This window comes from Protopterus annectens, chromosome 1.part0 (assembly GCF_019279795.1).
Source record: "Protopterus annectens isolate FY-2018-M chromosome 1.part0, PAN1.0, whole genome shotgun sequence".
Classification (NCBI taxonomy): domain Eukaryota; kingdom Metazoa; phylum Chordata; order Ceratodontiformes; family Protopteridae; genus Protopterus; species Protopterus annectens.
In genome coordinates, this window is record NC_056725.1 from 1921365957 (window position 1) to 1921392318 (window position 26362).

Genomic DNA, 26362 nt, shown 5'->3' on the forward strand with positions numbered 1-26362 from the left:
CAAGCCACACAGTCTAGGGACCTAAACCTTGTCACCACAATAAATAGGACACGCTGGAGGGATAGATTCCTGTCCCAGAGACTTCCTATACTCTGGAACAAGCTACCCATCTATGTCAAGCAAAGGTCTTCATTAGCACTCTTCAAGAAAAGTCTTGATGAGTGGATGGGAAATAGGAAATGCACCCCAGGGATCACTTCTGTGTCTCTGCTGGACAGTGGCACAGGAAAATAACTTTCTTGGGTGGCATAAGCTATGGAACCTTGCTGGCTAGGCTTATGTAGGCCCTTGGGCCGATAGCCTAGTACCTACCTATAAACTTATGAATGAAAATAGATTTTTATATATTCTGAAAGGGTTTGTAGATATATATTTTTTAAAAAAAAGTTTCAATAATGTCTTAATGGCTTGTGGATCAACTATGTGTTTTCATTGGTTAATTACTGCAAATGGACAATTTGTGAGGGTACTTAAGCTGTTATTCATTATTTGAATTTTACAACTCTGATGATGCCTAGGGAACCTGAGGTGAAAGTGCTTAGTTGTTGTGCTATTTGCCTCTATTTGTGTGATTAAAGCAGTTTTTATTTCCAGTGGAGTGTTGCAATGTTTTTCATCATTTTTATTGGTTTTTGCCCTTTGGCTTTGGACATTTTTGGACATCTGCATGTCACCCTATCTATGAGGGGCACAGGTCGTAAACCAGAGGTGAATTTCCAGTTACCCGTATATTCATTCAGATTACACTTGTATAGTATAAGAGCAGAACTTTGCTTTGTGAGAATGGAGGAAGGAGCTGTAGAAGTAGAATTCTGTGTGATACATATCCAGCTGACCAATGTTGTATATTTATTTTGCAGAAGATATTGAGATCTCTTGAGCAGATGTTTATGCCACCACTGGACTTGCAAATGTGAAAATGTTCTGACAGGATAGGGTCTGTTGAGGTTCTGTATGGAAGTATTGGTCTGTTCTCAGTAGCCTTTACAATGTGGAAAACAGGGACAACACTTTGAGATGATCTGCATGGATTTTATGATTAAGCCCTTAATTTTCTAACTGAGGAAACATTATAGTCAATCCAGTCATGACAAGTGTTTGGCTCAAGGATCAGCCTAATGAGTGCTGAGTACAGTACAGTTGAATGATTACATCCCTGAACCTGGACTTCATACCTTTAGATACAAGCTGTGCAATGAAACAAGGACTTCCTTGCAATAGGGATATGTGGTGATAAAGGGACAGTTCATTTTTGACATAGGTTCCTAGATCACTGACTGTGGAATTCATTTTCATGGGTGCGTTGTCAATGTGATAGTTACAATCAGAGTTATGCTTAGTGAAGGATACAATTACACATTTCTTAGCTCTTAGTTTTAGTCCATGATTTTGTCCCCAGCTGTTTGTTTAGGACAGGCCCTGTTAGAGGATCATGATTTCCTCTGGGGAGATAATGGCACCAGGTTTGTAGCCATCTGCAAAGTTGGTCAGCCACAAACCCTGTACGCTAGCTTTGACCTCCAAGAAGTAACTGACAAAGAGGAGTGGCCAAAGCACTGACTCCTGAGATATACCATTAGTGATGGCATTCATTGTACTGGCTTGTTGTGTTGAGGTTGAATCATTTCATGGCAATGTAAGGGGAGAACTATGAAGCCATGCACCATGGTGATGCATCACATGTGTTCTACCTTATAACTAATGACACTCATTACCTGGACAGTGACACAACCATAGGTGCCTGCAAATAATACTAATGCTGCCTTACCAGTGGTCTGTGTAGTGTGATGATGAATGATCTGAGCCTAATGATCTTGCATCTGGATTATCTCATAGCTGCAGACTACATGGCCTGTGGAAACAAACTGGATGGTAGCTTCAATGTGCTTCATGAACCAACCTGTGAAAGTGACATATGCCAAGAGCAATCTCATTAGCATTGTTTCCTTTCTATGCCAATGCTCCAGGCCACTGTAGAGTGGGTGCATGTATCACATAAGACCTGGAGCACACTCACCAGCTCCACAATGTTGTAATTAGCAGCTGTCTGTACCTGGATTACTGACCTGCACATTCAGTGCTTGATGCTTAATGTCATACATATATGAGGAACAGTGCTTGGACCTGGTAGCACTCCACCCTCTCACCAAACATCTCTTCACTATGGTGGGCACATCTACCTTGGAGGTAGCATACATATCAGACACTGTGTGGGCTGAAATCACAGGTGTGTCCCATATAAGACTCTCAGTTGCAAGATGTCTGTCATTCTCTACTAAAGCTGTGTTCTCAGATGGTAAAAATCTGGTTCCACTTTAATGGCGGATATGGATGACACCTTCTCCTAGACAGTGCATTATGTCATCAGAACATGCCACTTGTATGTTATCATCATCAGCCATGGGTGCTCTGCTGACTTCAGCCTCATGTTATCCTGTCACACCAAACCTTCCCAGAATGAAAGCTGCGTAAATCATTGTCATTCTGCACACATATGCATCCATATCTCCATGTAGCATGTATAGTGGTACACATAGAAATGGTATTATAAAACATATTGGAAGATATATTTGTTTAGTAGGATATTGCACTTGTAAAACAGAGGTGCCTGGAAAGCTATGTATGCAGGAATGCTGTCATTAGTCCCTCTCTTAAGTTATGCAGTGGTATGTGCTATTGTCCACTATAGTGGGCATTACTAACCCAGTGCTTCCCTTACTGACACATTGGTGGCTTGTGCCAGGCCTGTTGCCACATCTAAGCCACTCACAGGAAAGAGGATCTAATCCCCAGGTGAGTGAGTGACACCACAAAATCCCTGACATTTGTCAGCCTTTTCTGTGTTGGTCCTGTTGGAGTTCAACCCCCTGTGGTACACCTGTCTGCCATGATGTCCCATGCCTTTTTCTTTGTACAGAATGTAACATCAGTAACCCTCAGCTGCACCTGTTGTAAGGACTTGTTCTGGTTTCCCACAGCATTCACATTCTACACCCATTCTTACCAAATTTGATCCTGGTATTACTTGTCTGAAGCACTTTTGGCCAGGTGATGCATGCCATGTCTGATGAACATCTGCAATAGCATTCATTGTCCTGGCTAGTGAACTTTCCTAGGCATTGTCTCCCTTGAGTGGTAATGACAGTATGTGTACATCTATGAACAAAAACATGTCAGTTATGAATGCATATGCAATCTGTTGACATGCATAGGATTATGACCATGGCCTCCCTTTTCAGTATGGACCTGGTTAACAGCTGCAGTTAGTGCTCTGCACAGTCTCAACCACTCCCATATGGTATTGTAATCATATGGCTCTGGACCACCCATTACACACACACACACACACACACACACACACACACACACACACACACACACACACACACACACACACACACACACACACACACACACACACACATCATATGACCTGTAATCCTTGTAGTATCCTGTGTTTAGTGCTTGCTACTCCTATATAAACAGCCAGACACTAATTATTAATGTGACAATCAAATGTGATAGAATTCCAGTTACACATACAGTAAGACATGCCTGAACCTTTCTAACAACCACTATATATTTTGCACTTGTTGATGAGCTACTTTACCAGGTAGGATTTAGAAAGCAAATCTCAAATCTTCTACTAAAATTCCTCTCTATCTCAGTTGTAAACCAAGTTGCACAAAATACCGACTTTGTTTTTTATCATGCTAACAGTTGATAGTTAGCATTGCAATTAGCAAATTACATTAGATGATAATAATTTCTTTGAACTGCTTTCTGAATACAAGGTACTGTTTGCAGATATTGAGGCCAGTTGTACATGCACCTTTCAATACAAGACATTTGTCCTCTATGCTTGTAAATAAGTCATGCACATATGTAGCTCTGCTGTGCAGCAGCATGCCACATGACATGTGATTCACAAACTTGTGTCTGTGCACATAAGGCTAACATTATGATCTTTGAATTAACATATTATGTGGCTATGACTGCTTCTGGGAACTGTTAAAAGCAGGACACCCACATTTGTTTCATGGAGAGCAGGATTTTCTCGTTCTTCCTGTGTAAGGCTTTTAAATTGTGTCTCAGGGCCACTACAGTACCTTATCGAAGAAGGATGATACCTGTTACTAGCTGCCACAAAAGTTGAGTGATACCACTGACATCACCAATCCTGGCGAACAGCATCATCACTAGTATGATAACCTGATTCAACATCAACCTGATCTGCTCTGTTATTGGGAGACAGACATTCAGGAAAATGATCCAGAGATATGCTGTAAACAAGTTTCCTTTTGTTTTGCACCATTGTCATGTGCAGTTTTGTACAAGTATGCCTAATGGTATGTGCATTATTTCTCAGCTGCTGAAGAACAACGATTTAACGTGTTTGGGGGACATAGAAAGTGAAAACCCCTCATCATGTAGTAGGATGTGCATGTGTTCTGTGGTGGACCAATGTACAACTAAAATGTTGTTTTATAATATGTGGTTTTGCAAAAGTCTCATCCTTGTGCAGATCCATTTGTAGATGAGGAGAGAGAGGAATGGCTACACTCTCCTCATGATTAATCACCAACTCCACCTGGCAGTGGGTCACCTATGCCCACCAGGTCTGCCTCACAGAAGGTGGGGGTGGTCCCCCTACTGCAGGTAATGTGGAAGGGTCACAGGTGTTCTCCATATATCTCTGTCACGAAGGGGCAGTGACAGCTACTATCCTGTAGGGGTAATGGAAGTACTGTCCAGTACTATCACATTCTGAGGTGTGAATGTTGGCTGCTGCAAAGGAGCATTGGTAGCTGGGATCCCACACTGGCACCATGGAGTAACTTCTGATGTGACTTCAGAGTTGTGTAACTATCAAACATGCTGACTGTGCCTCTGAAAGAACAACCTCCCATAATATTGGCCATGCAGGTGAGTGATGTCTTGGTTTAGTTGACTCTGGGTTGGTCTGGCAACCAACCATGCCAAGACCCCACCTTATACCCCCCACTGCTCCCTCCTCTATTTCCAAATCCTTGTTCATTGTTTAATCCTCCCTGTCACAAAAGGAGATACTGCCAGCCCAGCTATCTGGAATTTTGTAAATAATGATATATAATTTGCAAATAGCAACATGATTTATACAGCAGTATGACAAAGAGAGATACTGCCAGCTGTCTGGAATTTTGTAAATGGTTAGGTGTCATGAATGTCAACATGCTTCATGTAAGACGCTCATGTTACAAATGTATTAGAACTGTATGTTATTTGTATATCAAGCTGCTGATACAGAAGTGTGTGTTGAAAAAGTATTTTAGAAAGTACTGAGCTGAAAGATGTAACCACAGTGTACCCTACTGGATTAGAACAGAAATGTATCTGTACTATTGTAACTGTTTAGATGTATATATTTTAACAATGGAAACTGGAACACCAAAGGTTAACTTCAGAAAAATAGCTGAAATTAAATTACTTTATAGCCATGCAATAAAAGGATGTTATCTTCCAGTTTCAGTGCAGTAACAAACACAATGTCTAGAACTAGAGGTTCGCTGTATTGTCTTGGAAGTGTTTTTATTGTTTTATTACTTCCAGTGTCTGCCTTTAATCTAAGAAAAGCCTTGTCTATGTATTTTCACACACATATGCTAAATGTACCAGCTGCATCAATGGGGGTTTTACCTGGGATAGAGTCAGATGACAAGAAGTTATGTCACCCTGCAAGCTATCCCAGCAGTAATATTTGAGATATTAATTTAAGAACTCTGTGAGAGAGACTGAGTATTCTGTATTTTGTATTTGACCTGACTGCATCAAGACTCACTCACCACATCTGCCTTGTTGGTCTGTAAGTAAGTTAACTAGGATATGGTAATTCTCTAGATATAACCAGGAATATAGAAAAGGTTAATTTAGATGTTTTTCTTTATTTATTTGAAACTGTCCTGCAATGTTGATTTAAATATTTCCTGTGATTTTGAACTCTGATGTTACCTTGATTGCACTCTGAGTATTTTCTTGTTCTTTTATTATTTATTATTAAATATATTAAACCTTTAATTGTGGCTGATATTTGTGAGACATTTTTAAGTTCTGAGAGTACTTGCATATTTATTTGGTGACACTGTGTAGGCCACTCCTAATAGGCCCCCTCTTGGTCAAACTACCATTTGTATTAACAGTAACATTACACTGTAAGATTGGACAGCCTTTGTTAAGGGCCTTAAAGTAGCTGATAAGTATGTGGCTGATGGCAGTGATAACTATCTTATACTCTGGGCAGAAGGGAGCATAGCTAGTAAACCTGTGCCAGCCTTTCCCATGTGTGTGTGTATAAATGAAACCTCAAAGAGTGTGTGTGCCAGCTACTTGGGCAGGGACACAAAGCACTGATTGGACAGAGAGGATGCTGGAGGTCTTGGCGTGGCCACTCAGCTGAGATCTCAACTCTATAGCTGTCCCAGTGGGGAGTCTTACTTGGGATCAGGAGAAAGAGGGAGAAACCAGCCCCGGATTGACTGTGGTCTCTGTGTGCTCTTAAGGGGAAATTGCACTTGATGCAGGGAGCTGCATCTGTAAATACTATGTGTGTAACTTGTCATCCTCCCAGTGTACATCCCCCACTGGTGCTAGTGGTGAGGAATGAGGCTCCTTCATTACTGAGCCATGGGTGGGGCGTCACAACCCCCATCAACAATTGTCCACTATATGTAGGAGTCATTGTGTCTATCTACTATCCTTTCCACATTTTGCATGCATGACAGTCCTGCCTGTGTCTCTGTTCTGTTTGTCTGTCTGCACCTACTACTTATCCATCTCCCAGTATCCCACCCACAGCCGTACCTTAGTAACTAACCCCTCTATCTGTCACTTTCGGCAATAAAAGTAGTTCTTTCTAATAAATCCCCTTCTCCCCCAATGTATGCCTTAGGATTACATTTCTATGTTTGCCTCTGCCTGCTCTTCTGGCCTTTCTTGGTTTTGTACCTGCATCATTTCTTCCACATTTATCTGATGAACAGGGTGCAAGTTTATCGTCCTCACCTAAAGTGGTCTATTTGTTGGCTGCTGTTCTGACCTGTGCTGCTTTCTTGCGACAATATGCTGCTTGTTGATATTATGTACTGCTGTGTTGCACACAATGACTTACACTGCCTTGGGCATGCTAGCATACCTTTACCCTGATGTCATTCACTCCACCCATGTGGGCTGTTGTAGCACTCACTGCAAGTGACAGATGCTACAACAACTGTTTTTCATGTTATCTCTGCACCTCTGCTTCATTTTGTGGTCCTTTGCTTGGCATGCTGGCATTTCTTCCTGCCTGCAACATTTGTAATTAGCCCCACACAGTGGAACTCCTTGAGCATTAGTTTTATGAAGTGCTTAGCACCGTAGGCTGACTTCCATCCAAGGTATTACATTCTTTATCATAGGGAATGCTACAGTATGAGAAATAAGACTTTGTTAATGAATAAATGAAGTGGCATATATCTTCATGCATTAATGACATTTCAAAGTACTGCCTATTGTTTTGTGGTAGATCCACTTTGGTACTATCTTTAAAGTCAGGCAAGTCATAGTAGAAGAAGTTGTTACTTTCCCTTTTCACTGAGTTTGTGTTATGTTAGAGGTACCATATTTATAGACTGGGGTATGGGGAAGATCCCCCTATTGGGGGATGATGGGAGTTGCAGTTGTTATGCTACAATTGTCTATTGAGTTTTCAGTGGTGTATTAAACTAGAATGCTGCATGTTTGCATTACTTTGAGCTTTCAGTACTTTCGTTAGAATATTTTGAGCCCCTGTTTTCTAAGGCTTGCGTTTATATTAAACTTTCTTCTTTTTCTTATTTCAGGAACATTTTCAAGCGTATCGGATTTAAAGGACCTAGAGGTTTCATCAGTGTAAAATGCCCAGTAACTACAGTTGGGTATGTATGTTATTTAGTCATTATTAAATGCAATCAGTTGTCTGATCCAGTAAATGTTAATAAAACAGACTGAAGACAATTATTTAATTCTGCAAATATGTTTGTGAATAATACAATGGGCATGTAGAAAAGAGCCAGTAGGTCCCTTCTCTATTTTTACTTGGCCAAGAAAATGGTTATATAGTATGAATATTTTGCTATACTGCATAAAAAGTATAGTCAGCCTGAATGTGTTTCTTAACTATACCTGTTGCTCTGATATAAACAACATGTACTAAAGCTCTTCTTATTGATTTGGGCATTTATTTTCCACAGCTTTTTTACCTTAGTTTCCAAGGTTAAGCTTAGTGAAGGTCTTGGATATAATGTAAATCAAAACCAACTCCTCTATATCAAGTTTGACATGACAGTTCTGCTGGCAGAATGACGGAGTCATTTCCCATTGCCATTCCATCAATACAAGTGCAAAGAGTAAATCAGCTAAAGGGAGTTTTTCCAGTCTGTGCTATGCAACAGTAATATGGCAGAATGAAATTGTAATGATAATTCCTTTATGACATTTCCATCTATGTCTGTGTCATACAGATGAAGTCATCATGGTTTTTATTTTGGCAGGATGCTGTATCTATAAGACATACCATATCATTCTGTGTCTCCAACAAAAGAACAGTCTTTTGTTTGACATACTATAGCTTAAATTATTTGCTTCAGTGGCATTCTACATAGAGAGGGCACTTAATGACCCACAAGCATCCTAACCAGTTTGTTCACCACCTTCTCCAGAACAAAGGCCCAGGATGTGATATATACCATTAGTTTCCAAAAGAAGTGCAGTATCTTGCTGGTTCAGTGGCATGCTTAGTGTAAGTTAAACAGCTGTAAAAGCAGCCTATAACTGAATTGCGTTAGTAAGGTGCTGATAGCATTCTGGGAAAAGATGATTTTTTTTTTTTAATTCATTGAGTACAGCTCTCCCTTCAGCATGTACCTGACCAGGTACTTGAAACAGCTTGAGAGACCACAGATATTCTTCATAAAAAGAATACAGGGAGTAAACAACAAGTCCTGTGTGAACTGTCTCAGAGCCCTATCCCTGTACCCGGTCTTCTACAGACTGCTGTGCAGTAATATGTGCCAAGCCTAAAAGGCATCCTCTGATCCCATACTCTGTGGATGCTTGATGTATACAAGCCTATATCATAATTGTAAAATTCCCTGGGGCATTGACACATGTCAGCAAAATTTTAGTAAATTTGGAGTAAGCTTGGTTAGGCTTAAAATGGCTCTTGGGCCAATAGCCCAGTAATCAGCAATGCACCTGTGAAAGTATTTGTTGTCTGGGTAAACCCACTAGATGCCTGTGCCCCTTATCACTGGCAACCCAACAGCACTGCCTAGTAAAGTGGGTTCTCAGAGTCACACAGCATGCAAATGGAGGTGAAAGGAATCAAACCCTGTACCCAGGACTACATGAAGCAGCTCATTAGCAACTCAGAGCGTTAGTCCCATGTACTAACTGCCAGACATACCAGGCTGAAAAGGGGTAACCTGAGGAGGGAGTTGGCAGCATGATCAATTGCAAATGTAGAGGGATGTCCTTGAATAAAGACGAAAATTTCTCATAATGTGGGAGATGGTAATGAGAACCCTTGGATAATAAGAATTTAGTAATAGCCCTTGACTGGATGTGGATAATGATGTGTTTACACATGACTGTCATGATTTCATTGTGATAGCAAAGCCTGAGTAATACAATTAATAAAACACCCATGAGTAAACCAGCATTACTCAGACACAAACAAAAATAAAAACCTCGGTCACTCATGGCAGATAGATAAAATATAAATTTATTGTTAAAAGGACGAAAAGTAAGCGCTTTCATGGTTCAGCATAGCTGCTTCATCAGACTTCAGTTACTAACTGAAAACATACCCTTTATATAAACACAATTAAAATTTGAAACCAATTAAGAATAAAAGCAATGGAAACCTCCAAAGTATATATATACATATACATATAAATCCTCACATTAAAAAACTAGTGTTTCAGACATCTAGATTTTAAAAAGGGTTTCAAAGAAACCTTATTATTTAGAACAGGAGGCTTATCAGCCTGTAAGCGCATGATCCATTTTTGTTCTGTTTCTTCAGTTTTATTACACAGATCACCACCTCTGTTATTTACACCTATATTCTCAATGACAAAGAATTGGAACTCATAATCTTGTCCTTCTCTCAAAACATGCTGTGCAAGTGCATTGGTTTCTTATCTGTATGTCCCTGTAATGTTCAAGGATTCTATCCTTCAACATTCAATTGTTTTTTCCTATGTAGAATGCAAAACAAACATTACAGAAACAAAAATAAACCACGTTCCTAGTTCTGCAATCAGCATAATATTTAAACTCAATCTTAAACTTCGTAGGAGGATGTTCAAAATGACTGCCTATATAGATGTGCTTACATGCAGAACAGTTTCTACAGTCCCTATCCTATCAGATTGCATTACAGTGCATTTATTAGATTTATAACATAATTGTTTCTTCAAAGAGCAATTATTCTTGAAGGAAAAAAGGGGGGTATCATGAATTACATCCTATAGTTCTTCCACAGCATGTAGAACATTCCAATTCTTTTTAATCACTTCACAGGTTTTATTAATGTCATTCGAGAAGGGAAGAACTATTCTAAGAGGTTCACAGTCATTCTGCCTGCAGTCTGCTGTAGTGTTAAGATCAGTCACAGTCGTGTCACTAAAATACGGTCTACATTTAAAACCTCTTTCATTCCAAGCAGCCTTTATACATTCATCTATTTCACATTCGTTATACTCCCTATCTAAAAATTCTTGTTTTAATTCTTTTCAGGGCTGTCTCAAGATATACATCATTGTTATGGATTCGCATTATCCTAAACACTTGCCCTTTTAACACATTCCTTTTAACATGTCTTGGGTACATGCTACTGTAATGTAACAGACTGTTTATTCTGGCCGGCTTCCTATACAATCTTGTTTCAAAAATATTCAGCCTTTCCTTGTTGACCTTTATATCTAAAACTCAATTTCAGAATCTGAAAATGTATATGTAAATTTAAGGAAATGAGTAGTGTTGACAAATAGGCAACAAAATCTTTAAGTTCATCAGCAGTACCATCCCACAGTAGAAACAGGTCATCCACAAAACGTATATACCATATGACGTGTTTACTTAAAGCATTTTCGTCAAAGATAAAATCTAACTCCCATTGGACCAAATAGAAGTTGGCATAACTGTTGGCACAAGGAGTGCCCATTGCTACGCCAACCTTCTGTAAATAAAATGCATCGTTAAACATAAAAGCATTGTTTTCTAGAATCATCTCAAGTAAAGTACTAATGAGTGATATTTTTTCTATGTCCCAGTTCTTATGGGTCAAATATTTCTCTGTGTTGGCTATGCCCCAATCATTAGGGATCACAGTAAACAATGATTCTATGTCTAAAGTTACAAGTAGACATTCTGTCTTAAGATTCCAAGTTTCACTATGCAGCATTTCCAAAAACATTTTCGTGTCTTTCAGGATAGTATGACAGCTCTCTAGAAGTGGATGTAGCTGTTTCTCCACATAGATAGAAAGAGGTTCAGTGACCCATTCTCTACCTGAGACAATAGGTCTCAGGGGAGGAGGGGTCAGGTGTTTATGTACCTTAGACAGCCCACATATATTCGGTATCATAGGATGTTCAACATTAAAATAGTCAAACAGAGGTTCAGTGATCCTATTCGTTAAAAGTAGGTCAAAAATTAAAAAGTGTATTTTATCTATAATGCCCTTAATAATCTGGGCACTAATACTAACATAGGTGTTAACATCATTCAATAGTGTTTTCATTTGCTGTATGTACATGTCTCTGTTCATGACAACCACACTGCCTCCTTTATCTGCTGGCCTAATCTCTATGTCAGACATACCTTTTAGTTCACTTAAGGCAGAACTTTCATCGAAAGACATATTAAAAAATATAGCATCATTACATTCAGAATGTATTTTACGAATTTCTCTCTCACACAAATCAATAAATTCTTCCACCATTGGATATGATGGTGGGATAAATGTACTGGGGTTTCTAAATGTAACAGTGTTCTCAGAGTGAGTGTTAAACATAACCTTTAAATTCAAATTGCGACCAAACAGTTTCAGGCATTTCAAGGTTTCTACAAGATCTCCGCGCTGAGCAGGAATAAAATTTAGTCCTTTAGATAGCAGCGAGATCTGAGAGTCAGTCAGCAAATATGAAGAAATGTTGATGACTAAACTTGCATTTTCCATCTGCACTCTTGATTCTCTGGATAATTTGTGCTCTCTTATCACTGCGGTCTGCCATTCCTGCCCCTGCTCTTCGATTGGTTCTGTATAAGGAGCGAGTCCTTCAGCAAAAAAACATTAATTTGTGTTAAGACCATCGGTCTCCTTAAACATTATAGGGACATACGCAATAGAAAAGAAACCAATGCACTTGCACAGCACTTGCACAGCATGTTTTGAGAGAAGGACAAGATCATGAGTTCAGATTCTTTGTCAGTGAGAATAACAGAGGTGGTGATCTGTGTAATAAAACTGAAGAAATAGAACAAAAATGGATCATACATTTAAAGGCTGATAAGCCTCCTGGTCTAAATAATAAGGTTTCTTTGAAACCCCTTTTAAAATCTAGATGTCTGAAACACTATTTTTTTAATGTGAGGATTTATATATATATATACACACACACACACACACACACACACACACACACACACACACACACTTAGGATGATTCCGTTGCTTTTATTCTTAATTGGTTTCAATTGTCATTAATTATGTTGTTTTAATTGTGTTTATATAAAGGGTATGTTTTCAGTTAGTAACTGAAGTCTGATGAAGCAGCTATGCTGAACCGCGAAAGCACTTACTTTTGGTCCTTTTAACAATACATTTATATTTTATTTATCTGCCGTGAGTGACCAAGGTTTTTATTTTTGTTTACTTCTGTACTTTTTACCTTCATTAGTCACTTTCCTTGTGGGAGAGTCCTGTTGCTTTTTATTACTAAGACACAGTCTGAATTATTGTTGTTATGCAATGTCATTATTTAAAATAAAAAAGAATCCCTTTCATTTTTAAAAACACCATTGCATCATCCAGTAGTGTTACTGGGGAGTGAACAGGGCAATCCCCTAGGGTTCTGTTTTGTCCAGGCGCAATTCACACACCCGCTATCAAATAAAAAGTATATATATGTGTGTGTGTGTGTGTGTGTGTGTGTGTGTGTGTGTGTGTGTGTGTGTAATTATTATTTTAAGTTTCCTTTAAGGGAAATGACATGCAAACATCCTTAATGGACACCTGAGATGCTTTTGTATTCCTTTCACTTACATCATTTTGCTTGGGCACTGACAGTAAAAGGCCTGTGACTGGCTTTGCAGGTAGATGGGGCAATGCTGAGGTCAAGAAAGACAGTGTATTGGGCTATGTCATTGGTGCTCTAAATGAGCTGATGATTGTAATGTTTTCCAGAATCTAAACCGCTTGCTGTGGGGACATTTGGTATGAGACTAGGAGAGAAGAAAGGACTAAGTGTATCAAATAAGCAGGATTAATTACTAGTATGCTTCTTGTCCTTACTTGGACAGACTGCTGAAGGGATAAATTAGAGGGGGGAAACATTTCATTTTGGTACTTGTGCAAACTTGCTGAGACTGCTGAAGGGGTTTGAAAAGGTCATTTGGCAGAAATGGTTCATGTTAGGGCTTGTGCAAATTTGGAGACACTACTGAAGGGGTCATTGGGAAAGCATTTTGTTATGGTGCTTGTGCACACTTGGACAGACTGCTGAAGGAGTCCCAAGGGGGAATATCTCAATTTAGCACTTGTGCAAACCTGGAGACTGCTAAAGGGGTCATTGTGGGAAATGATTCATTTTGGTGCTTGTACAAACTAGGAGAGACTGGTGAAGGGGTCATTGGCTATCTGTTTCATTTAGTGCTTGAGCATACTTGGACAGACAGCTGAAGAGATCATTGGGGGAAGTGTTTCATTTTGGTGCTTTTGCATACCTGGGCAGACTGCTGAAGGAGTTGTTGGGGGAAATGTTTCATTTTGCTGCTTGTGTATTCTTGAACAGACATCTGAAGGGGTTGTTGGGAGAAATGTTTTACTTGTTGCTTGTACATACATGGACAAACTATTGATGGGTTGTTGGGGAAATGTTTTACTTGTTGCTTGTACATACATGGACAAACTATTGATGGGTTGTTGGGGAATGTTTTACTTGTTGCTTGTACATACATGGACAAACTATTGATGGGTTGTTGGGGACATGTTTTACTTGTTGCTTGTACATACATGGACAAACTATTGATGGGTTGTTGGGGAAATGTTTCATTTTGCTGCTTGTGTATTCTTGAACAGACATCTGAAGGGGTTGTTGGGAGAAATGTTTTACTTGTTGCTTGTACATACATGGACAAACTATTGATGGGTTGTTGGGGAATGTTTTACTTGTTGCTTGTACATACATGGACAAACTATTGATGGGTCGTTGGGGAAATGTTTCATTTGGTGACATTTACATACTTGTACATACATGGACAAACTATTGATGGGTTGTTGGGGAAATGTTTCATTTGGTGACATTTACATACTTGTACATACATGGACAAACTATTGATGGGTTGTTGGGGAAATGTTTCATTTGGTGACATTTACATACTTGTACATACATGGACAAACTATTGATGGGTTGTTGGGGAAATGTTTCATTTGGTGACATTTACATACTTGTACATACATGGACAAACTATTGATGGGTTGTTGGGGAAATGTTTCATTTGGTGACATTTACATACTTGTACATACATGGACAAACTATTGATGGGTTGTTGGGGAAATGTTTCATTTGGTGACATTTACATACTTGTACATACATGGACAAACTATTGATGGGTTGTTGGGGACATGTTTCATTTGGTGACATTTACATACTTGTACATACATGGACAAACTATTGATGGGTTGTTGGGGAAATGTTTCATTTGGTGACATTTACATACTTGTACATACATGGACAAACTATTGATGGGTTGTTGGGGAAATGTTTCATTTGGTGACATTTACATACTTGTACATACATGGACAAACTATTGATGGGTTGTTGGGGACATGTTTCATTTGGTGACATTTACATACTTGTGCATACTTGGTGAAATGGCTAAAGATGTCATTGGAGGGAAATGTTATGTTTTGTTTTTGTGTCACTTGGTGCTTGTGCACACATGGACAAACTACTAAAGGAGTTATTGGGGAATGTTTCATTTTGGTGTTATTTAAGTGTTTGTGCATACTTGGAGAAATGTCTGAAGGGGTTGTTGAGGAAAATGCTTCATTTTGATGTCGTCTGAGTTCTTGCGCATATATAGACAAACTACTAAAAGTATTGCCAGGACATTTAGAAAAAGAAAGCAAGCAATGTAGCACAGCCAAGCATAATTTTAATATACATTCTTCTTGATTTTTAAAATAAGGATATAGTAAATGCAATCACAGAAGACGGAGCCTCTTGATAATCAGGCTCACTGAAATTTAAGTGTTTTTGCAAGAGGGGCAGGATCCCCTGTAATGTTGGGGTGAGACACTCACACCTTCCAAATTTACAGTATATTCCTAGTTTCTTCTTGGTCATTGTAAAAAATAGCATATGTCTGTCTCCCACGAAAGCAGTTTCAGGGGGGCATACTTCCCAACCTCTTAGCACAAGAAATCTGGACAAAGCCTGAAATAAGGGGGTCAAGTGACGAAAAATAGGGACAGCTTTAAATATTGCTTTTCTAAAGTTTAAACATAGAAAGTTTGTAGAATAACAAGATTTCTATTAGTGTGCATTTTTGAAGGAAGTGAAATCTGAAAACACAAATATGTGTCATTATGAGTTCTGTCCTCTCCAATTTTGCTAGAAAACCACAAATTTTATGTGGTGAAAATCTGGACATTCTGCAAAAATCTGGACAGTTGAGAGGTATGGAGGGGCCAGGGCTAAATATTCAACACATGTAATACTTTGAAAGTCCGTTTGTTGCCTCGGTGAACAAAGGAGAAAAGTCAATCAGAAATGTGTCTTCACTGTATTTTATATTCTTACTAGACTTCTTGAGGTTTCCATTCAAGTACCTTAAAATAACCATTATTACTGCAAATTTGCAGAATAACAAATTGTGCTTCCCAAAGTATTATACTGTATTTCTGAGCCACATATTTGTGTAGAGTTTTGGAAACCTTTCTTCTTCCTTTGGTGTTTAAGCAGCTGAAGAGTATCATAAAATAGAATAGGTATATGTAATGCAGTATACAAATAGTTATTGGATTTGATATTCAGGATCATTACTGTTTTTTGTAAAGTGCGTGTTATAACTAAACGATTAGCTCAGACACTTTCTTTATTGATGACTAGCATGTGAATTAGATACAGACCTATCATATTTTGTTTTGTGCAGTAACAAGAGTCATGTGTGTGTGTGTGTGTGTGTGTGTGTGTGTGTGTGTGTGTGTGTGTGTGTGTGTGTGTGTGTGTGTGTGTGTGTGTGTGTGTGTGCATGCGTGTGTGTGTGTGTGTGTGTGTGTGTGTGTGTGTGTGTGTCTACATTAATAGGTTAGCCGTGTTGTATTGTGACTGGTTATGCATCACATAACAGTTATATGATCATCTCTGAAAATGCATTAAACTTTCAATAAAACTTCTTGTTTGGAGAGGCTTTTGAGTATCTTGGTCTGTTATGTTTTAGTGAAAGTTGTTGTCAAGGCAATTTTTACCACTCTGTAAAAAAAATGTTTTTGCTCTGTAAGTGGGGGGGGGGGGGGTGGCACCAAATGAGGGTCTCATCCTGGGATCTAAATAGCCTAGCTACTGCTCTGATATCACCAAATGCCCTGCTGTTTTACTCTTCCTTGCATCATCTTCTTCATTGGGTGAGATCATATCTGAAAATACATTAAACTTTCAATAAAACGTCTTGTTTGGACAGGCTTTTTGAGCATCTTGGTCTGTTATGTTTTTGTGAAAGTAGCTGTCAAGGCAATTTTTACCACTCTGTAAAAACATTTTTTTTTTTGCTTTGTAGGTGGGGGGGGTGGTATCAAATGACTGTCTCATCCTGGGATCTAAATAACCTAGCTACTCCTCTGATATCACCAAATGCCCTGCTGTTTTACTCTTCTTTGCATCATCTTCTTCATTGGGTGAAAATGGCTTTATAATGCACAGCACATGCATGCTACATGTACTGGCTTTAGGATCCACTATACATGTGTGGGGTTTGTACTGGTTTTATAATGTACTGCACATATTTGGGACATGCACTGACACTATAATGCACCGCGAACATGTGGGATATATATTGGATTTGTATTGCACTGTAGATGTGCGGGACGTGTACTTGTTTGCACTGCACTGCACATGCACATGCATAGTACTAAAGCTAAATGTCAAAAAGAGCATTATTGTAGCCATTGAGAAACTCCCTATCACATTGACAGTATACTTTGAACAGTCTATAGATCTGAGAACATATGTAGACAGTCACCCAGCTTGTATCTACTGTTGTGAGGAAGTCTTTCTACATTGCTAAACTTATCAGCAAAGGGATAGCACCTCTGCCAAGAGATGTCCTTTACCCACTGTACTCAGCCCTCATTGTGCCCATCATTGAGTATAATGCCCCTTTGGTATGTACCTGTCCAGGCAAATGCAAAACTGTAGTCTGCACAGATGCCTGCAGACTTCCAACATCACAGAGGTGACACTGGAGTCCTTTTTTTAAACGTTTTTAGTGCATCACTTTTCATGTGCCTCTGGAGAAGGTAGAAATTGTCTTCTATCCTCTTATTAGCTGCATTTCTTTTCTCCACTTATTAAAGTAGGGAGCACAGAGAGTGTAGCTGCTGTTCTCAACAACTACATCCACCAGGCCACTCCAGTGGTGTAGAGGGTTAAAGCCCCGACTACTTCACACCCATCCCAGAATTAATTAGTTTCTCGAGGGACTGCCAGAGCATCAGGGAAGGGATGGGCTTGCCCATCCAAGATGAGATGGTGCTCATTGACAAGTTCCCTAAGAGGAGGCATGGTCCAAAGAAGGGAGTTGTACGTGGACACAATCAATGAGCCTGGGAGGGCAGGGAAAGGGAGTGGTTATAAGACAAATCAACCCTAATGGAAGCACAGACAAGCCGAGCCCCCAGAAAACCCTATGGATCCACAACTGGCTGCACAAAAAAACAGAGTAAGTCAGGTGAGGTTGGAGAGTAGCTGATAGACCCAGCATGGACATTGGGTACCAGGGACTGGAACAGTAAACATGAGGTCTGAGGTTACCAGAATAAATAAATACCTACAGACACCAGTCTTATTCCTGTGTATAATGCTAGATTTACAATGGGCACACTGATTGCTGTGGTCAGTCATCATATACACTGTTTAATGCTCTGGTCAGTCAGCATGTACATCATTGAATGCTGTGGTCAGACAGTGTGCACCTTGTTGAATATCGTAGTTAGTCAGCACGCACATTGTTAAATGCTGTGGTCAGTCAGTATTCTCACTGTTGAATGCTATCGTCAGACAACATACACTTTGTTGAATGTTGTGGTCAGTCAGTATGCACCTTTTTGAATGCTGTGGTCAGACAGTATACACCTTGTTAAATGTTGTGGTAAGTCAGCAAGCATATTGTTCAATGCTGTGGTCAGATGGTATGTACCTTGTTGAATGTCGTGGTAAGTCAGCAAGCGCATTGTTGAATGATGTGGTCAGACAGCATGCACCTTGTTGAATGTCATCAGTCAGCATGCACATTATTGAATGCTGTGGTCACTCAACATTCTCACTGTTGAATGCTGTGATCAGACAACATACACCTTGTTGAATGATGTGGTCAGTCAGCATGCACCTTGTTGAATGTTGTGGTCAGACACTATGCACCTTACTGAATGTCGTGGTCAGTCAGCATGCATATTGTTGAATGCTGCTGTCAATCAGCATGCACATTATTGAATATTGATGAGATAACATTGTATAATATTGCCAGAAATGAGAGAGGGAACTTTTTAAAATGAATATGCATATATAGATAATCTTGGAGAAGGAGGGACAAGACAATGAACATATACTTTACAGATTGGGTGGTGGGTTTGGCAGTATCCTAGACAGGAGCATTACTGAACATTATGTTGAGGAGTATACAGTTTGTGTACACTATGCCTTAACAGAGCTTTCTGGTGAGTAAGCAGACCAAGGAGACTGCTATGCTACCAGGTACCATATTAATACATCCATGAGTTAGGCAGACTAGTCAATGCAATGACATCCAAAGCAAGTCTGGCTTATGCAACACTATTTGTACATTGATTTATGAGTGTTTTTTTTTTTCAAATCGTTCCTGTAATACAAAATGTTTATTTCAGGTTGACATGGAGTGCATAAATTCAAAAACTGTCCTAGTATTGGAGAAATATTATGAGTACCAATTAAAGGTAACAAGTAAGTTTCTGAGAGATTGAAATTTGTGTCCTGTCACATATTCTAGTGGGTCTACTTTGTTTTGTTGAATCTCATTTCACTGAATTTCATTTCACCCAGACCACTTCACTGAAAACACAAATTACTGAAAACTCATTTCACTGACTCTCATTTGACTGAACTGCAGTTAGTATATATGGCACTGTGTAGAGTTCTGTAAGGCAAATAAAAGGTATATGCCATTTTTACCACTGTAGTGTGATGCTGGAGTTAGTATATATAGTTGGGGGGGGGCACAGCCTTCCCACATTGGGGGGTGTGGGGGTTTAGCCGCCCACCTTGTTTATTTTAAATTCTATTTTACCAAAAACTTCAAAGCAATACATTTTAAACAATAGACATGCATAGTTGCAACACCAGTGACTAACTCTCCAGAAGACAATACATACTCTAACTAAGTAGGGGCTATGCCTCCCACACCCCCTAATGTGGGGAGCTGTGCCCCCCACCCCCCAACTATATAAACTACCTCCAGAATTGCATTACTGTGGGAAAAATAGCACATACCTTTTACTTGCCTTACAGTACTCTACACACTGCCATATATACTAACTGTAGTTCAGTGAAATGAGATTCAGTGAAATAAGATTTCAGTAATTTTGAGTTTTCAGTGAAGTGGTTAGGGTGAAATGAAATTCAGTGAAATGAGATTCAACAAAACAAAGCAGAACCATTCTAGTACATTCTAACCAAGATATATAACCTAAGATTCTCCAAAAGCTGATTATATATAAAGCAAATAAAAAAAATCACATTGTAGTATCATTCTTAGACTTTATTTCATAGTTTTATAATCATACTATATGATTTTTCACACTCAAAATTTTACATAAATGAACCATGTAATGTTTTCCTTCAGCACTACCTCATATATTACTCAACATTTTAGATAATATATGTTTTTCTTTCATAGACAGACAACACTTGTATCAGTATTTCAGTACATGGGATTTTTATTGCAGTTACCTAAGCAAACCACCATTACAAATTACAGATATAAAAGAACAAAATGAAGCAACATGGATGGCTTGAGGAGTATTTTTTTTTATACTGAACAGAAATCAGACTATTGGAAAAACCATCCTAAAAAAGTTGTGCTTTCAAAATTTTAAGAGAATTCATGCATGTTTTATACACTTATGAGACCATTGCTAAGAAAAAAAAAATATGTGAGTTATTTTGACATAAAATAAAAGGCCTAAAAACTACCATAGGAATGTAAGGCTAGGTTTCTTAACATCCTCACAGACTGATATCCTTGTAAGTATTTATGAACCTATGAAGATACAACATGTCATCTTTTGGATAAGTAAGATTTGTACTTTCTCCAACAGATAGAAAAGTGGACAGCCTAACTGGGCCAAATGGACCTTATCAATGTTTTATTTCTATGAGTCTGTACTTTTATTTCTATGAGTCTGTGTTGGCTTACAACCCACAGCCATTGTTATGTTTAATCTCTTAATTAAAGGCTGACCTATGGCATGACTCATTGATGGATCCTGAAGTGATTTCATAATTCAGACCTAAAGACGCATGTCCATTAACAGTTATAAATGTTTCCTTTACGTGTAGAGGAGCTTCATGTTGGTTAAGATTTCCTTCCCATTTCTTCTTATGCACTGCCTTTTCACTTCTGAGACAAGTCAAGGAATGCATACATACCAAATGTTAATATGATAAATGCCCACAGTTGCAGGATGATACAGAGATATATAATAAGTATGACACTATTTCAGACATATTTGAGGGTTCAGAAAAAACTTTAGCATTCACTAAGGGCTTCAGTAAAAAGACCTTGTTTCTCTGATGCAGAAATATATTCAGAAACATATTAGCTGCATTGAGGCAAAAAATCATTGTCTGCTAATTTGCATGTCTCTGAATCACTGTTACTATGGAAAGTACAAATCAGCACATTCCTGTGGTAGTTAATTGTGGCAGCCAATGCATCATGTTAGCACAGTCACTCCCTCCCCCATTCACTGTCCTATACACAATACATACTTTTAAACTGACAGACACACACACACACACACACACACACACACACACACACACGCATGCATGCATAAACACAAATAAAGCCCCTTCCCCACTCGATCACACTCAGGGAAGCACTCATCCAATCACCCCCTGCCTCCCTAAACATACACACCTAAGCTACCCCGACTACATTACTGCAGAAACATCCTCAATGAGTCACACATCCTCACTCAAAGAGTCACACATGCAGCCCCTCACACACACACACACACACACACACACACACACACACACACACACACACACACACACACACAGATACACTAACACAACCTAACCAGAGCAGCAACACTAATTTACCCCTGACTGCATAAATGTCTTACTGAGGCAGTTTGGCAGGAGACTACATAGTTAATTAGCACGTCTCTTCCTCAGGCTGCCTCATTAGCATCTAGCATGGCTTGTGGAGGCAACCCACCATGTGGCTGCACGACTTCGTGCAAATGACTGCAGCAGTGCTGTCTTTGAATACAAAAAAGTTGCCATAAGGTGTACATCTCATGTCCACCTCATTGTAGCTTTTCTGAATTTAGGCATAATAGTTTATGATCAAGTAAAGCATGGATATAATGCAGACTGCAGCTTAGAGAAGTAGTAAAATGCAGACCTAGAGCTCATGAGGGCATATAAATTAGAAAGATTATTTCAAAATCTCACTAGCGTGTGTAGAAGTTAGCAGATAAATGCATTTTGCTAAAAAGCCAGAGATATAATATTGTAAAACCAAGTTAATCTGGGGGAAAGAAACTGATTAACTATTCTCACATGACCTAATGTCTGACTGACAAAGGAAATGACAACAATTTGACCACAGCAAGAAAGAAAGTAGTAGTAGTAGGTAGTTTGAAAGAAATGAGTGGTGATATGTGTACATTTTCAGTCCCAGAAGTATTGGGGTGGTTCTTTACAAATTATGCTCCATCAGTGTCTCATGGAATGAAGTATCTCAGAAAAGGGTGCGATTGTAACACGTACTACGAACAGCCAGATAATTATGTCCATGGTCGACAGATGTAGGGATAGCACTGCATTTAACACTGGTTGTGCACACCACAGGGAAGTCAGACTATGAATTGCAAATTAGCATGCTATGCTTTGTGACATTTCTCATTTGCAACTCATTTTTCAGGCCCTGTACATTAGCATAAATGGCCTCTATGAATCTTGCCCTTACTATGCTCATTTGCAAGTATCATTAATCTCCCTGTCGCATTTGCTCAAGCGATTATGAATACCAGCCTAACTAAGGTTAGCTATCACTCACGGTTGCAGATGCACACACACCTGTAGCACTGGGATGCATGTTACTAAGCCAGGATCTGTACAAAATGCACATTCTCTTTGAACATATGATCCCATAGATTCTCTTGAACTGAATTAAATTGTCAATTAGTCTGATATTATCTGGGGTATTATTCCAAAAGGTTGTTGCAAGTTTTTTGAAAGCTCTTTCAGTAATAAAAAGTTTGAAATGGAAGCTAATTAATGAAATTCCTTACAATCCTCAAAAAATGTAGAATTGTTCCCTGAAAGCCAGTTTAAATTGCAGAGCAGAGCAGTATCTGGCATGCAGTAATTTAAATGCAAGTGCAATTAGGGACAGTAATGCACTCACTGTAATCACTAAGCCAGTTGCATTTATGTTGTGTGATGTACTGATGCTACTGCCCTGATGAATGAATCTCAGTATTTTGTTTTCTGTTGTTTATCATACAGAAGTATTCTGAGGAGAAAGTAGTACAGTAAAAGGGAAGCCTCTGTTGTCAGGAGGTAATAGCTGTTGATGCATGAATAGTGTCCTGATATTCACTTGTGCCTAGAAAATAAATAGAAAATGCATCCCTTGTCATACAATGACTAAAACAGATATTTAAAAGAAATTATTTGAGAAATTTTAGTACATATCTTGGACACTTGGCGAACGTGCCTGAGAAAGAATAATAGGGTATGTGTGTGCTTTACATAAAATCTCATGAACTGCTATAAAAATAAATCTTTTCCCAAATAATATAGCTGAAATATCTTAATATGAAGGGAGAAAACAAAGTCCCAAATAATTTAGCATGTTAGTCTAGTTGAAAATAAAACTTGTTAAAAAGAGATATTTTGGAGGACTAGTTTCTATTAGAATATATATATTTGTTTGTCTACCTGAGGGATAATTTATTTAGTTATTGTTTAAAAATGGCCAGGTAAGTATTCTGATTTCAAGGAAACTTCAGGGACTACCAAGTGAGCAATATGTCAGCCTATGATGTTTGGATACCTCTGAAACACTAATAGAGAACAGCCTCTGCCTCCTAACACAAAGCACTAAAAGATTTGTTTGTTATTTAACTAATTAGTAGATCATATGTAAATGTTTTCTACTTCACAAGTTTGTACGTATTGCCAAACATTCTATTAGCAGCATTAGCATTAGAATAGTAGTTAAATGTTAATCACTGTATATGTATAAATACATACAGATGTTAATGTCACATAATGCCATAATCATTGTTTTTGTGCCACTGATTCCTAGAAAGTGTTAGCATTTCTGGAATCTGCATAAAATTCTACATATTCTGTACATTATGTATCCGTTACCGATCAGTATATGCATTATATGTCCTTCGCTAGTTGTATGGGAATGTTCATTAGTGCTATAAATTATCATATAAACCACATAAGTTATTCACAAAAAAAATACAAGGAGTAAACAAAAAGTCCTATGCAGACCATCATGAAGCCTTGTCTGTGTACTCACTCTTGTACAGACTGCTGCATGCTGATCTATACCTGGCTTACAAGGCATCATCTGATCCCATATTAATGGATTTGTTCCACATCTGCAAGACAAATAGCATCAGAAATACCAGATCTAAAGACCTAAACCTTGCCTGCAACATAAACAGGACAAGTTAGAGGGACTGGTATGTGTTTCAAAGGTTATCCTTTGCCTGGATCAGGCTTCCAATCCATGTGAAGCCAACGTCATACCTAACACGATTCAAATGTAACTTGGAGCAATGGATGGAAAGTTACAAATGTACCCCTGATTTGGTACCTGTGTTCCTAATGGACAGGAGCAGCCTAGCAACACTTGATGTGTACAATCCTAATCATCGTCAATATCATCATTATCATCAATCACCTTTTTCCCATTGTCTAGCTAAGGTTGGACTGCTGTTTTCACTGTCGCCATCTTTCTTGATTCAATGCTACCATCCAACCTTCTTCAACACTCATGTCTGACTGTTGTAGATCTTCTCTCACACAATCCATCCACCTCTTTGCTGGATACCCTTGTTTCCTCTTACCTTCTTCCTGTCTGTCCCAAATCTTTTTTACCAGATGGTCTACTGATTTTCTGCACATGTGCCTGAACCACCATTATCAGTTTCTGTTTGCTAATGTAATCTATCACCAGTACGAACAGCAGTGGGCTCACAGCTGAACTTTGTTGCGCACCATCTCCCAATAGGAACCCCTCTGTGAGACTGAACACGGTCCATACTTGAATCATTGAGTCCTTGTACATAGCCTGCACTAATTCTACCAGTATTTCTGGGACTTCAAAGCACTGCAGGACTGTCCAAAGTAGCTTTCTTGGGACCTTGTTGTATGGTTTCTCCAAGTCTAGGAATGTCCATCTGGAATCTTTCCTCAACTCTAGCATCTTCTCAACTATCTGTCTCACTGCAAACATTGGGTCAGTTGCATTGGATCCTGATTTGAATCTGAACTGTCCATCTCCCATCTTTCATTCTACTGCTCTGTGTGTTTATTAGTCACCATCTCCAGAACTTTCATGCACTATGACAGAAATTTGATACCTCTGTACTGCCCACAGTTGTGGATGTCCCCTTTTGAGTTGTACACTGGCAAGAGTATGCTTTTTCTCCAGTCATCTGGGATACCCCTTTCTCTCCACACTGCTATGAGTACTGTCAGGAGCCATTTCTTCCCCATCTCACCCAGCATTACTATCATATCTGCTGTAACCTCATCTGAGCCTGCTGCTTTCCCTGACTTCATTTTTCCATAGTGCCGTTCTTACCTCTTCTATTGTGGGCTCCTCTTCTTCTGTCATTGTAAGCTGTGTCTAGGGCAGTACAGCTTCTGTGAGGTTTTCTTCATTCATTTGCCCATGGCAAATTCGTTTGGAAATTGACGAATTGTTATGGCAGATTAGGACTAGGGCTCACATATTCCCTGGTATTAATGAGGGACTATCAATTAAATGTGTTTTAAAATGGCTATCTCACAATAGGTAGATATTATAATCTACTATTGTAGTTTAGTAATTTTCGCAGTAACTGTGATTACATCTAGCTGATTAATACGTATATTTATATTTATGTTCTCCTAATTGCTCATGATTTTCAATCAAATTCACTATGGGTAATGAGTTAGTGTATTCGGTTTTCATGGATATTTTACTATTATTAATAATTGTTTACATGTAATAAGTTTTAAACAGGTTGGCCTGAATATTGAGTCTAAGATCTTTACTATTTTAAGTGCTATATAGTGGTAATGACTCATAATCAAATCTGCTATGATTATGGATTTTGTGTATTCGGCCATCTTTACTGATATTTCTATTATTATCAATAATTGGTATACATAATAGGTTTTAAACAGGTTGGTTGAATCATTGTGTATAAGAACTTTTTCATTTCAAGTGTTATTTAGTTCTTTTTTATATTCGCACCTGTGTACACATGGTTTTGTGCAGGCTAGTCACGCAATATAATTGCTGCAAAACAATGGTTGGGGCTGTTTGTTTTTTAGCCTGCCCAGTATGTTTATTTTAG

The 26362-nt window shown here is 38.7% G+C and overlaps 1 protein-coding gene across 2 annotated transcripts in view; it reads left to right on the top strand.

The window, feature by feature from the left end:
• PRLR (prolactin receptor) overlaps positions 1 to 26362 on the top strand; it is a 2068968-nt gene that overhangs the window by 1230894 nt on the left and 811712 nt on the right. For both annotated transcript variants that reach the window (XM_044070113.1, XM_044070132.1), the window contains one exon: positions 7854 to 7928. In XM_044070113.1, the coding sequence (XP_043926048.1) occupies positions 7854 to 7928 (75 nt within the window). The remainder of the gene's footprint in view (positions 1 to 7853; positions 7929 to 26362) is intronic.